Below are 13,501 nucleotides of genomic sequence, written 5' to 3'. Positions count from 1 at the left end.
TGACTCGTCATACAGCAAAGTCTCATTCTTTTACTGTATCTGTCCCTGCATGCGTTAAAAACTCTTATTCATCTAGTATTTTTCCCCGCTCTTCAACCCTTTGGAACTCTCTTCCATCTTCATGTTTTCCTGACTCAACAACCTTCAATTTTTTAAGTCTTTTGTCAACCGTTTCCTTGCTCTATAATTCTATTCTTTTTTTCTAGTAACTCCCAACTTAATAGTGGTTGCTTGCAGCCTTGTTGGGAGTGAATTAGAATAAAAAATAAAAAATTAATAAAAGAACTTCAGCCAGAGCAGTTCAGTCATTACTGACTGAAAGTAATAAGGCAAACAGATTTAAAAGAAGCAAACAAATCTAATGGCCAAAAATACCTCTTGTGTTTGTGAAAGGTGACGTATTGAACACTAATGCTTGTATAAACATTCTGGAGAGTCATGTTAAGCCTTCGATAGAGGTAATTTATAATAAAAATACAAAATTTGTGTTCACCCAAGACAGAGGACTGTGGCACACTGCCAAAAAAAACACCAGCCTGGCTTGAAAAAAATATACAGAATTTCTGGCCAAGAAACTGGTGGCCTTCTTAGCTCTTCAGATGAAATTTAAAAATATATATGTGAAGTTTAAATAATGTAAAGAAATTTAAATGTATGTAAAACAACCAAACTTTAAAAAAAGGTATATTGACAACATATTTGCAGCGTTTCTTTCTGAAATTCATGCTTCCAGTTCATGATTGCATCAATACCAGACACAAATTGATTTCTTTCACAATGGAAAATGGAGTAGCATCCAAACTTTCTTTTTTAGATACTATATCCAAAACTAAGAATTCCATTTAACTACAATTTTTCATAATTACACTTGCTCTGGACTTTATGTTAATTTTTATAGTTTTACTTCTTGCCCTTATGCAAAATTTTTTGAAAATTTGAAAAACACTGAAACAAAAAACTGAAACTGAAAGTAAACTGAAACAAAAATATTATTTTTAATAAAATGTCATTTAAAAAATCTCAGTGAAATAAGTCTTATTTTGCCTAGCACATGTAAATAGATATGTGTGTTTCATTGAAGACCGAAAAAAAATTTTGCTCCAAAATGAAATAAGCTCGTAATGATTAAAATTTTTAAATTTTATTATGAGAAAATTTAAATTAAACTTTTTCAACATTTTTATTAAATGTTTTCTAAGCAATCAATTATATGGTACAAAAATTTAAACAACTTAACTGAAAATTTAAGTTGAAAAAAACAATTGACCGTCAAGTCTAAGTGTTAACCAAGCAATTTTGACCCTATGTCAGTTTGAAAATGTCTCAATTCATTACATATAATTTAGTTTAACCATTAGGTTGGTGTTTAATTTTTCTTTAAAATTTGTTTATGGGTTTAAAAAAGATTTTTATTTAAACCTTAATAAAAATTTTGCAGATTCATTGGAATACTTTCTTGTGCTATATTCATATTTTATAATACATCCAAGTAATATGGTAAATAATTTTTATTAATTTATTGTTAATTTATAGATTAAATTTTTCAGTTATTTTTATGTGCAGAACAGTCCATATCCTTCAAACCACATCTCCGTGGCATATTTTACTGCAGATCTAATAATTAGAAATTGAGTAATTTATAATATATGAAAAAAAAAAAAATTTAATTTAGGATTTATTATTAATAATAACTATTGCTACATTGACTGACAAATAGGTAAAAAAAAATTAAAAACTGCTTCATCAACTGATAAATTGGTAAATATGTACTACATGTACTGAGGGTTTTGGTTTTGGCAGGCAATCTAAAGACTAAAAAAAAAAACTTTTTTCAGCCTTCTAAACTAATTTTTTTTTTTAAACATAAACTTCACATTTTATGGTAAAAATTAAAGATTACCAAGCAAGAGTATATATAACTTCTAGAAATCTAGACAAAGTTTTATTAATTATAAAAATATAAAGGAATAATTTGATAAACTTGCAACACATCTATTTAGTTACAAATTTAACTCTTTATATGTATTATTAACAATTTTTTTATTTATATTTAAAAATGAAAAAAAAAGCTTATGACGATGATTCGCTTAGAAAATGAGCATATTCATTTTTGTATTTGCATCCAGATGAGAATAAAAGCTTTATTGTCAATTTTTGAATGGAATACACACCAAAATTTACCATGTATAATATATTGAAAAGAAAAGAGAACAAAATAGGACCAAAAAGATAAGAAGAGAACAATATAGGACCAAAAACTTGGAAGTGGTCACAAAGCAAAAAAAAAAAAAAAGTCAAAAAATCATATAGAGTATCTTAAAAAATTGATTGATCAGAAGGATGGTATTTTACAGCGTGGTCTTGCACAATCATTCAATGAAACACAACAGTATATATACAACATTATTAATAAAAACACTACTATTTGTTATCATAAAAAAAACTAAAACATCAAAAGAACAATGCAAAAAGCAGCTGTTTGTTCGAAATGCTGTAGATTAGTTTCGATTTTTTGGAAAAAAATAATAATTGACGAGGAATCATACTTTTATTTAAGCAACACCAATACTTCTGGAAAGGCTGGATTTTACTCTTCTGACATAAATGAAGCATCAAAAGGCGTAAGGTTAAAAAGAAAAGAAAAATTTGAGCCAAAATTAATCATTTAGATTGCATTCTTGACGAAAGGAATCTCTCAACATTACATCAGGCCAAGTAGTCAATGAAAATGAGTATATTTTAAAATGTCTTGTCAAATTAAAGAAATTTATTGAAAAATATCACAAAAATGATATTATCATTCAATGGCCTGATCTTGCTTCGTCACATTCACATAAAGATCTAAAATCAAATAATATTGAATTTGTATCAAAAGTGCCTAACCCTGCTAATGTGCCAGAATTACAACCGATTGAAGATTTTGGTCAGAACTTAAAATAATGGTGTACATTAAAAGTTGGCAAGCTGAAAATCTAGATAAACTTATAAAACAGATAGTTTTCAATCAAGAAAATTAAAAACTATTGCAAACTTGTTTACTGCGCAACAACAAAGAAAAAATGAAAATGAAAAAATTGTAACCTGTTTACAATGGCTACCTGCCGCAACATTTACAAGAATGAAGATATTTATTGTTATTATACTTTTAAAATGATAAAAATGATCATTCTATTAAAAAGTTATACGATTTTTAGTTTTGTCCAGGTTTTTAGTTATTAGATATCATATATATATATATATATATATATATATATATATATATATATATATATATATATATATATATATATTTTTTTTTTTTTTTTTGTTATTCACCTCCTCAAGGCCATGAAGGCCACTACAGATGAGGAGGCTACTTAATAGTGGTTATAACCCTCTCTCAACTCTATAACTCTGAAACACGAACCTCGACGAACAAGGCCGCTGCGCGGAGAAACAAGTTGATATATATGTGTGTGTGTGTGTGTGTGTGTGTGTGTGTGTGTGTGTGTGTGTGTGTGTGTGTGTGTGTGTGTGTGTGTGTGTGTGTGGTTGTATATTTGGATAATGTTAGCCCTTCAAAGTATATTTTTTATAGTTTTTTAATTTGTTGTAGCAAGCTCAATGGACTTCTGTTGCAGATGTTCTATACGTGCGATTATTTGAAGAATACCTCAACTTTTTTTACCCTCTGAATGAAGTTCAAATAGAATCAGTTCAAGTGGTTCAGCAATTTACTCCAAAGTTTAACACATTGCAAGTATTTTATATCATATTTTATATATTTTAAACATATCAAGTTCATCTTAAAAAATATTTTAAGTTTACACTATAAAATATTTGTGTAAATTATTAATTATGCTTTAAAATTTTAAAAGCTGAAATTTTTATATTTATAATTTTAGTTAAAACTTTAAATATTCTAAGTTTAAACTTTAAATATTTAAGTTTAATTCTAAACTTTAATAGTCGTACTCCAAGTTCTACGCTATTGCGTCAGCAATTTGAAACAAATGTTGTATTAAACGCAAATACCCAAACATCGTATGCTGAAATCTTTTTGCAGGTAGAAATTTATTTTGATTTATCTTGTACTTGATATTTTGATAATTCTATTTTAAATGTTTTTCGTTTGCTTACTTTGTAACTTCTCTTTAGATACTTTGTGACTTTTGGTTAGGTCAAAATACTGAGAATCAAATGAAAGAGGTAATGTTTTAAATTTTAGTGAAATTACTTAGCAAAAGATTTAATATTTTCAATTTAGAAAAAAAGTTATTAAATTCTATTTAGACATAGTAATAAACTAGAAAAACTGGTAATAAATTGTTATTTACAAATTTTATTTTATTACAAATTTTATACCTTTATTTACAAATCTTTTGGTTTAAATTTGATCATCAGCTTTATGATGATACTTGATAAATCATTAACATTATGTTTAATTAAGTTTCAAAGTAAAAATGCAATTTTGACTAATCAGGGTAAATATATTTCTTTAAAAAGACATTTACTTTGTAATTTGCAGTACAACACAAATATAATTATAAGTATTAAAAAGTACAATTCTTTTACTGACTGTTAGTTGAACAAATAAGGTTGCTTTTTTAAAAAAAAATTTGTTAGCTACTAATTGTGTTGTTAATTATATTTGTCTGATTAAAATTATGGTGAAAATTTATTTTGTTTAAGATTAATGCTGCAAAAGCATTCACTTACAATTATAATTGTAGGCATTGATAATTGCATCTCTCTTTCACCAATAACTTGTTCTACTAATAATTTGTTCCATATTTTTTTACTTGTAACTTGTTTTATTTTTTACTCGTAATTTATTTCGTCTTGTGCTAATAATTGGTTCTATTATTTTCCACTATAACTTGTTTCATTGGAGCATTGTATAATCAGTATAGAATCTCTATTATTCTCTAGTATTGATAAAATACCTTACAGTATCTTATTCAATATCAACATTAAGATCATGGTATCGACTATATCAGTACTGATTTTATCATTTAGTATTGCAGCTTGGTTGTTTTTTTTTGTTCATAATTAATTCACAACTTCACATGCACATTTTTTTTAAGAGGCTATGTGACCATTTAATACCATAAGAATCTTTTTATAATCGGTATTGTGTTGTATTAAATAGATAATGATGGTATCAACATTAGTATGTAAGCAATACCACATAATTCAAGACCATCCCTCTTAGTATCCAAAATTCCTCTCAGTATCTACTTATACAATACCAATTATCTAGTGCTTAATTGCATTTTTTTCCACTGATAACTAGGAAAAATTTATTGTTACAGGTTAGATTTTGGAGCTTATTGTCTCTTCTCTATGAAGAAGTAAGAAAACTTCTTTTAGGATTTAGTCATTTATATTTTGCTTTATAAGCAAGTAATTCCCAGTTCAATTCTCCTGGTCACACTATACTTGTTTCTCAGCACAGTGACCACAGAGCACAGTGACATTGTTTTTTAAGGTTATTTTTTTAATCTTTGTCAAAAAGCATGGATTTTCTTTAATATTGGATACAATGTTGTCAGCTATAAGTTATAATTCAGATGAACTAGCATTCTTAAAATTTTTTAGATTATTGTTATTTCCAATTTTAGCAATCAGATCTTGCAGCATTATATCTTTTCTTATTGAATTTTTTTCCTTCATTAATTACAATAATTTAATTACAGCCTGGAATGTTACTTGAATTATCAAGAGGCTCAAAGTTGAGAATGGATAGAGATTAGTATTGTTTCGTAGTAAAAGTTTAGAGTACTATTGGTAACGTTAAGTGCATAAATAACATAAAACAGATAGTGTTAATTTTTTTGGCTTTATTTCATTTTTTGGTCTTTACTTTTCTTCAGATCAATTTTTTTTTTTTTTTCCAATAACAATTTTATGATTTTTCTTTCTTTGGATCATTATTTTGTTTAATACATTTTTTTTCTTACTAATTATTTATTTAGTTTAAATATTTTGAAAGTTTTTTTTTTGGGATTCAAATACATAAGTTTTCATTTTTAGGAGTATAAACTTCCTTCAGTTGACTATGCACGCATGATTAGAATTTTAGTAAAGTATTTGCATACGTTTATAAACAGCAAGCATGGTGTTCATGTTGAATTGCCTATGGCTCATTTAGCAAGGTTCCATTTGAATTTAATAACAGTTTTTTAGTAGCTAACTTTGTTTCCAATTTATTTATCTTAAATTTTTTGTTACTTTATACTATTTATTTGTTTCAGGGTTATTGTACCTGGTTTGTTTAATAAGAGACTGTATATTTACTTAAAGCTGTGTTTCATGCATTGGCCACTGGACACTTCATTTAGAATGGTAGTTTTATTTATGTCAGTTTCGTAAATAAAATGACCATTGACATATTTTGAATAGATGTTGTAATTTCAATTTACCTAAAATGTAAACCGTTTTGTTTTTAGGTACTTGAAACTTGGCTGAGTTTTATTCAACCATGGCGGTATCTTAATTCGAATACATCATCAGACGAAGAAGGGATGGATATAAGCATCTTACCATGGTTACTTTTATTTTTTAAATATATTCCCAATAATTTATTTTTACTTTGTCGTTGTTACTTTTGTATTTATGTTTTAAGTTTAATTACTTTTTTTGTTTTTACTGTTTGTGCTTTATTTTGTTACTTTTTTCTATTATGACTATTTGTGTTTTTTATTATGATTGATTTTGTTGTATTATTTTTTTATTTATAGGAAAGCATTTATATGCTCCAACTTTCATTTTTATTCTGTTTTGTTTAAAAAATTTATCACTCGTGCTCAGAGGCATGACTTCATGGCAATTGGTGATGTCATTCTAATATATCGTGTTGCTAAAGTAAATTTTTAAGTTTAAGTATCTTAACTTACTCAATGAGTGATGCTTTCACTTAATTTTAATTATTATAACTATTTTTATAATAATAATAGTTATCAATATTACTATTATTATTTTTATTGTTATTATTATTAATATTGTTATTGTTGTTGTTATTGTTGTTGCTGTTGTTGTTGTTACTATTCTTACTTTTGTTGTTAATCAGCTTGTGTTGTTTTTCAAAAAGCTTACATTTTTACCTGCTCGGAATTAGTTACAATAAAAATGTTTTAAAAAAAGAAATAATAATACTACAATGTTAATATATTAGAACAAAAAAAAGTTAATAACTAATTAATAAATTACAGTTAATTACTAATTAACAAAAAACAATTACTAACGGGTGGTTACTAAAAATCTTTTTTAGTAATTAGCTTATTTAATTCTCTATAAGTTAATTTACTTGTTTTTAGATAATAAAAATTAAGAAAATAATAATGTCTAAGCAAGAGATAAGAAAACATGTTAATGAGTTCTATTTAAATAATAAATTTCAAGGTAAAAAGTAAACACAAGGTAAAGTAGATCACTTTAATGCTAAACAAAATCCAAGAAGCACTATTTATGATATAATCAAACTTGCTGAGAATGATTCAAGACACAAAAGAGTGCAAGGAAGTAGCCGTGTGGCCAAAATTTATAACCCTCAAGTTGATCAAACATCTGTGATTTTTAATGAGGAAAGCAGGTTGAAAATTTGGATGCAATCATTTACTTATCATTAAAACTCTTGCGGAGTACACTGACATCAAAACTTAAATGAAACAGGCTATATCTGATTACAAAAGAGCCAGAATGAGCGAATCAAGACCAGCATTGATTGTCTTTATTGCAATTTTCAAGGAAAATTGATCATCCTTGGCAAAAAGTCTTACTTCACACTTGCTCCCAACAATTAATGGAAACAGCACCTACTTCTCTAGCGACAGAGACAAGACTCCACCAAGTGTTAAATATTGCAAAAGGTGCAAGTTCGAACCCAAGCTGTTTGCCTGGCTGGCCTCTTCTGACAAAGGTATTTCCAAGCCATTTTTTCAATTCCAGTGGCCTTACAGTCAATAAAGCCATCTACGAAATGGATTGTATTAAGGAAAGATTAGTGCCGTTCAATGCTTATCATGCCGATGGTAATTATGTATTTTGGCCAGTCCTGGCCTCATTGCATTATGCCAAAACCTCATTGCATTATGACCAACTGCCATGAGGCACATAACATCAATTTTGTCAAAAAAAGTTGATAATCTGTCCGCTGTACCAGAGTGTTGCCCAATCGAATTTCTTTTGGGCTATTTTGAAAGGATAAGTGAATGAGGGTAACTAGCAAGCAAAAGACGTGAAGCAAATAAAACTAAAAACTCTATTTTATAATATTTTTATTTAATTTCTACCTTAAAAATCATGGGAGTAATTGCCCTTGAAAGTAAGTCCGGATTTTTAGTAACCACCTGTTAATTATTTCCATCAGTAAAAAACTTTTTTTGTGTGTGTGATTTTTTTCATCTCTTTTTCTATTTGTTATTTCTTCTTATCGATTTGGTTTAGGCTCAGTAATTCCTTTGAAATCACTGAGTTTAACATTCATATAACATAATGTGAAAAAGTATAAGCTTAGATGATAAAATGATTTAAGTAAAAACATAGTTATTTAATGGAAAATTACCCCCATTTATAGGCTTTAAGTAAAAACATAGTTATTTAATGGAAAATTAAATAACTATGTTTTTACTTAAAGCCCCATCTATGGCTATATCGTTTAAAGCAAGGAAAAAAGTAGCAATTTAATGTTTTTGTGAACTTTCATTTATTATTTATAATATAAGCTGAACCTCTAAATATCCATTTTTTAGTTTTGTGTGTTAATTATATAGTTTATTCTTGAGTTGCAACAGTTATAATCTAAGTTTTTCCTTAATGAGAATCTTGTGTTGCATTCTCAGTTGAAGAAAAATACCTTTTGAATGTAAACTTTGTCTATATTTTCTTTGTATTCTGCTTTGTTAGTGGCTTTTGATCCTACATTTATTTGCTATTTTCATGGCTTTTCTTTTTTTTTTATATTTGTTCTTTTTATTTGATCTTAAAAATAAAACTTCGATCCTTTTTTTTTTTTTTTTTTTTTTAGTTTTTTATTTTGTATTGTGTAGGTTTTTTCACAACCTGGCTTAGTTGATATATTGCATGAAGGTAAGAAATTTTAATATTTTTTATTTTTATATTTTATTTCATATATTTTTTATTTTTTATTTTATTAAATAAAGTCACAAGTTTAATAATTTTAAATCTTGCTCACAATTTTCACATTTTAGTGAAATATCCTATTACCCTAATAAGGTAGATAACTTCATTCTCTGACACTCAAAATAAGGTAACTTTCTTTTAAAAAACCATAACCATAAATAGCTATATTTAAGTCTTGCTCAATGAATTCATGTGCCTTTATGCTTTTTAGATCCCTAAGTATAGACACATTAACCCCCTTTATACATTTTTCTATTTGTTAAAATAAAATAAAAAGTGATAACTATAACATAACTTCAATAAATGTAATAATTGCTCAGGAAAAACTCTCAAAAACTCTGGAGGTAGAAAGTAAACACCTATAAGCATTTTATTTAAGTCAGGAAGTCAAGTGAGAAAGATGGAAAGAGTTTAATGTTCTTTTTCCAATGATATTATGTAAAAAGTAGAATATGAATGGCAATTCATATTAAGAAGTATAAAAAATACCCAATGATGACACAGCAAAAATAGCTATGACAGAAATAATGCAAAGTAAAACCTATTCAATCTTTGATAGCATTGTAAAACATTGTAACAAAGATATATCAGAAAAAATGTTTATAGTTAGTTATTTTTTTAAATGTCTTCGATCAGATTTTTTATCATAAAAAACACAAATGTTTAATGACTACTTAATGTTTATGAAAAAAAAACTTTAAACATTTTTTGATATTAGAAACTTTTTATTTTCGTTATTTGTCTATTTATTTATAACTACGGGTGTTGAATCAGAGTCTTAGCGGGGGCCATGGAAATTAAAGATTTTGAAAGGAGCCTAAGTTTAAAACTAATAGTGCTATACTATAGTGATAAAAACCGATTGTGGCTAATAATAGGGTTTAATGTGTATATATATGTAATAATAATATTAATAATAATAATAATAGTGATATAAAATACATTTGGCCTTTGCCATTGGTATATCACTAGAAACTGTGTATAAATTTTCCAACTTTGCATTAATTTGTAGTAGGTTTCTATGAACTAAAATCTAATTAAATCATAGCTATTATATTAACTAAATCTAAATCATATATTATTAGTTTAAGATGGAACATTGTCTGTGAATCATTGTATGTATTTTGTTTAGAATTTTTTAATTATTAAAAAATGTGTTCTGTGAAAAAATGTGTAAACATGCTGATTTTTGATCACAAAAAAGTATTTTAAAAGTATAAATTAGTGCGCAAAGGTTTATAAACAGCTGAGTTTTTCAAGTTTTTTATTTTACCTCGAGTTTTTATTACCGTTTGACAATCATAAGTCTTAGAGTTAACTAAGTTATCAAGAATATCTATGGGGATATTTGCTAAGCAGTCCAAAAGCATCTTGAATAAAATAATAGTCTAAAAGCATCTTGAATAAATTAATTTTGTTGGTACAATCAAGATGTTACCAAAGATGTTTTATTGGATTTAAATTAGGGCTTTAAGAGGGCCAATTCAAAATTTTTTTTTGAATTGAAATTTTTGATAGAATTTGCATGAAATTTACATGGTTGGCTTGCTGAAAATCAAACTACGAGGTATTTTATCCTTTTCATGTGGCAATATAACATTATTGGTTTCGTCTAAGTATACACTGATCTAATCCATTATACTTTTAATCCTCAAATCATTATTATGCTACCACCATGTTTAATAAGCCACTGCCTAGAGGGTGTTTTTTTTTTCAAAATCACAAGTCATCCTGTTATTTATTTATTGTAACGTTATGAGCTTTTGGTTAATAACATTAAATATCACACTTATTTTATAATTCTTTTATTTTCTTTCTGCATTGTTTTTTTTTTTTTCAAAATGAATTTTTTGTCTTTTGTTTGTTTGTTTGTAAATCTCTACACATTGAAGATAAAGTTTAAGTCAAATTTTGACTTAAGTTTTGTCTTCAATAAAATGTCTTTTTTTAATGCTCTTGTTTAAGGACTTGTTTGAGGGTGCAATTTCTTATGTTCTGATTTTCATTCAAAAACATGCAGTACAGGAAATTTTCTTATAATAAGAGTTTCCTTGTAAATTCTAAAAACATTTCTTTGAACCCTGCTATCTTGAAGCTTGACTAATTGAATGGTTTTGTAAAAAAGTTGGCATCTCTGTATTTTTGAAAGCATAATTAAGCTTGAACAATATAATTCTTTTTTTCCACGCTGCAGTAAACTTGAACAATATATTTAGTTATTGACAAAAACTTATATGACGGTTTTTCAGTCCTTACATACACGATCAATATTCTTAAAGTTATTCAATTAACACAAAAAACTAGTCACCAGGTATTTTCCAAGAAACCTTTTAGATACTTTTCAGATAGTTAGATTTAGATAGCGGGGAGACTGGGATGAGATAAAATAAAAAATTTTTGTTTGCATGCTGTGCTCTGTATCGTCCACAGTATAAAGTTTGAGTTAAATTTATAGAACAATGAACAATGATTTATTAAGTTAAATTATTGCAAAACTCATTACTTTAAATTGATATCTTAAAACTAAATCATTAAATTAAATTGATCACATTGGTTCATTAATGTGAAACTTTTTGTCCCATGAAATCTAGTGTCAGGGTAAAATGGGACAAGGGGCTGGAGTAAAATGGGACTAATTAGAAAAAAAATTTCTAAACATATTTTTATTCTGTCTGTTCTACTCATTATAAAAACAGTATTTATAGTTAATCTGTAATGATTTACTATAAATTGGTTACCTGTCACATGCTGTAAGCTATATGGGTTTCAAAAGCTGTAAGAGCTTCAGTACTAGCCTGGACTAATTTATGGAGAACACGAAAGGAGTTGCTGCTATGGGTATGGGGTAGCAATAAGTTTCTTATTATTCCTTATTTTTTTCTTTATTTTGTAAAAAAATCATTTATATATATATATATATATATATATATATATATATATATAAGAATAATGAAAAAAGCTTGTTGCTAATCTTAAAAAAACTTATTGCACATACAACAAAGTATATACATTCTAACATATATACATTCTAACATATATACATATACAAACATACAATCGCAGTTTTTAAGATTTTGTAGTTAGGGCCTAATATATTGTATTCATTTTTTTGCATAGTTTTATCGCTGAAAATTTTCAAAGGAGTTGTAGTTATAAGTTTTTTGTAATAATTGAATTTAAAGTGTCTTTTTACTGACACCACAACTACTGTCTTGACAAAAAGTCATATTTTTGATCGTTTAAAACAAAAAGTCAAGTTATTGAGTTTTGTTGGAGCTGCAGACCACTATATTGTTGACATTTGTCTACTTTATGTTTTTTTGGAGTATCACTACTGAACCCTCATGGAAACTATATATACCATCAATTGCAAATTTAGCTATGTATCACAAATGTAGTTGGACCTTTTAATCATCTAGTTTTTTTCTTCACACATCAATGCTTTGGAACTCATTTTCGTGTTTTTCCAACTCATACAGTTTAGAGTTTTTGTGTTCTTCTGTCAACAATTTTTTTTGTTTGCTAACCATTTTCTTGCTATTTTTTATTTATTATTTGTTTTCTAGTATCATCTAACTTGAATAAAGGGTTAATTCAAGTTTGGTGCATTCTTGTTTTGAGTGAATCGGTATAAAAAATAATAATAATAACGGTTATCTGTCTTTTTTATTTACTTAGGAGATTCAGATACAATAAGAAGTCATGTTCGCTCACCACTTTCCTCTACACCTCAATTTGGTGGCTTATTGAGTCCTGTTTGCTTAGAGAACAGTGCTGAGATGCAGCAGCCATTGTTTGGGAATGAAAGTACAAAAGCTGTAAGTGATACTGGTCTGACAAATTTTGTTTTATTCATGTACCATTGTTTGCTGCCAATTTTATTTATTTGCTGTTTAATTTGTTTCACATATCGCTGTCTTAGAACCAGATTATTTTAATTCCATATTATATAAATGTTCAGGACAGCAATTTTTAGTTACTCCTACCTGTACTTGAAGATCAATTATGAGCATCAAAATAAGAAAGCATTTTTCATTAAATAATATACATAGTGTTTCAAAGATACTGTTTGAAGTTTTTTTATTTATTTTGATATTAGTACGAAGGTCAAAGATAACAAATGGAGTTTGAACATTTAATGTGAAATTTTTATAAAATAGGAAAAAGTGTTTTAACTCAAAAAAAAAAAAAAATGGTAGTTTGGGAATAATTACAGTAAAGAATATATATTAAGTGGAAATACACAGTCTAATTCTTATTTTTCTACAATGCAACCAATACATATTATATGAAGAGCATCAAATAGCTGCATAACCATTAGTACAGTAATAGACCCAAGTAAAAAAAGTAAGAACAAAACCAAGTTATTAAAATATGT

At 26.9% G+C, this 13,501-nt stretch overlaps 1 protein-coding gene across 1 annotated transcript in view; it reads left to right on the top strand.

Moving 5' to 3' along the window:
- The window catches only part of LOC100199168 (sphingomyelin phosphodiesterase 4), a 66,853-nt gene that overhangs the window by 38,876 nt on the left and 14,476 nt on the right, over positions 1 to 13,501 (top strand). The window contains exons 5-14 of the mRNA XM_065812460.1: positions 1,439 to 1,497; positions 3,596 to 3,735; positions 3,949 to 4,045; positions 4,138 to 4,188; positions 6,016 to 6,137; positions 6,237 to 6,327; positions 6,432 to 6,529; positions 6,723 to 6,846; positions 9,030 to 9,069; positions 12,802 to 12,941. Of these exons, the coding sequence (XP_065668532.1) occupies positions 1,439 to 1,497; positions 3,596 to 3,735; positions 3,949 to 4,045; positions 4,138 to 4,188; positions 6,016 to 6,137; positions 6,237 to 6,327; positions 6,432 to 6,529; positions 6,723 to 6,846; positions 9,030 to 9,069; positions 12,802 to 12,941 (962 nt within the window). The remainder of the gene's footprint in view (positions 1 to 1,438; positions 1,498 to 3,595; positions 3,736 to 3,948; positions 4,046 to 4,137; positions 4,189 to 6,015; positions 6,138 to 6,236; positions 6,328 to 6,431; positions 6,530 to 6,722; positions 6,847 to 9,029; positions 9,070 to 12,801; positions 12,942 to 13,501) is intronic.

The sequence above is a fragment of the Hydra vulgaris genome, chromosome 12, assembly GCF_038396675.1.
Source record: "Hydra vulgaris chromosome 12, alternate assembly HydraT2T_AEP".
In the NCBI taxonomy this organism is placed as follows: domain Eukaryota; kingdom Metazoa; phylum Cnidaria; class Hydrozoa; order Anthoathecata; family Hydridae; genus Hydra; species Hydra vulgaris.
Note: the sequence above shows the minus strand (reverse complement) of the source record. Positions and strands in the feature narration are given on the sequence as shown.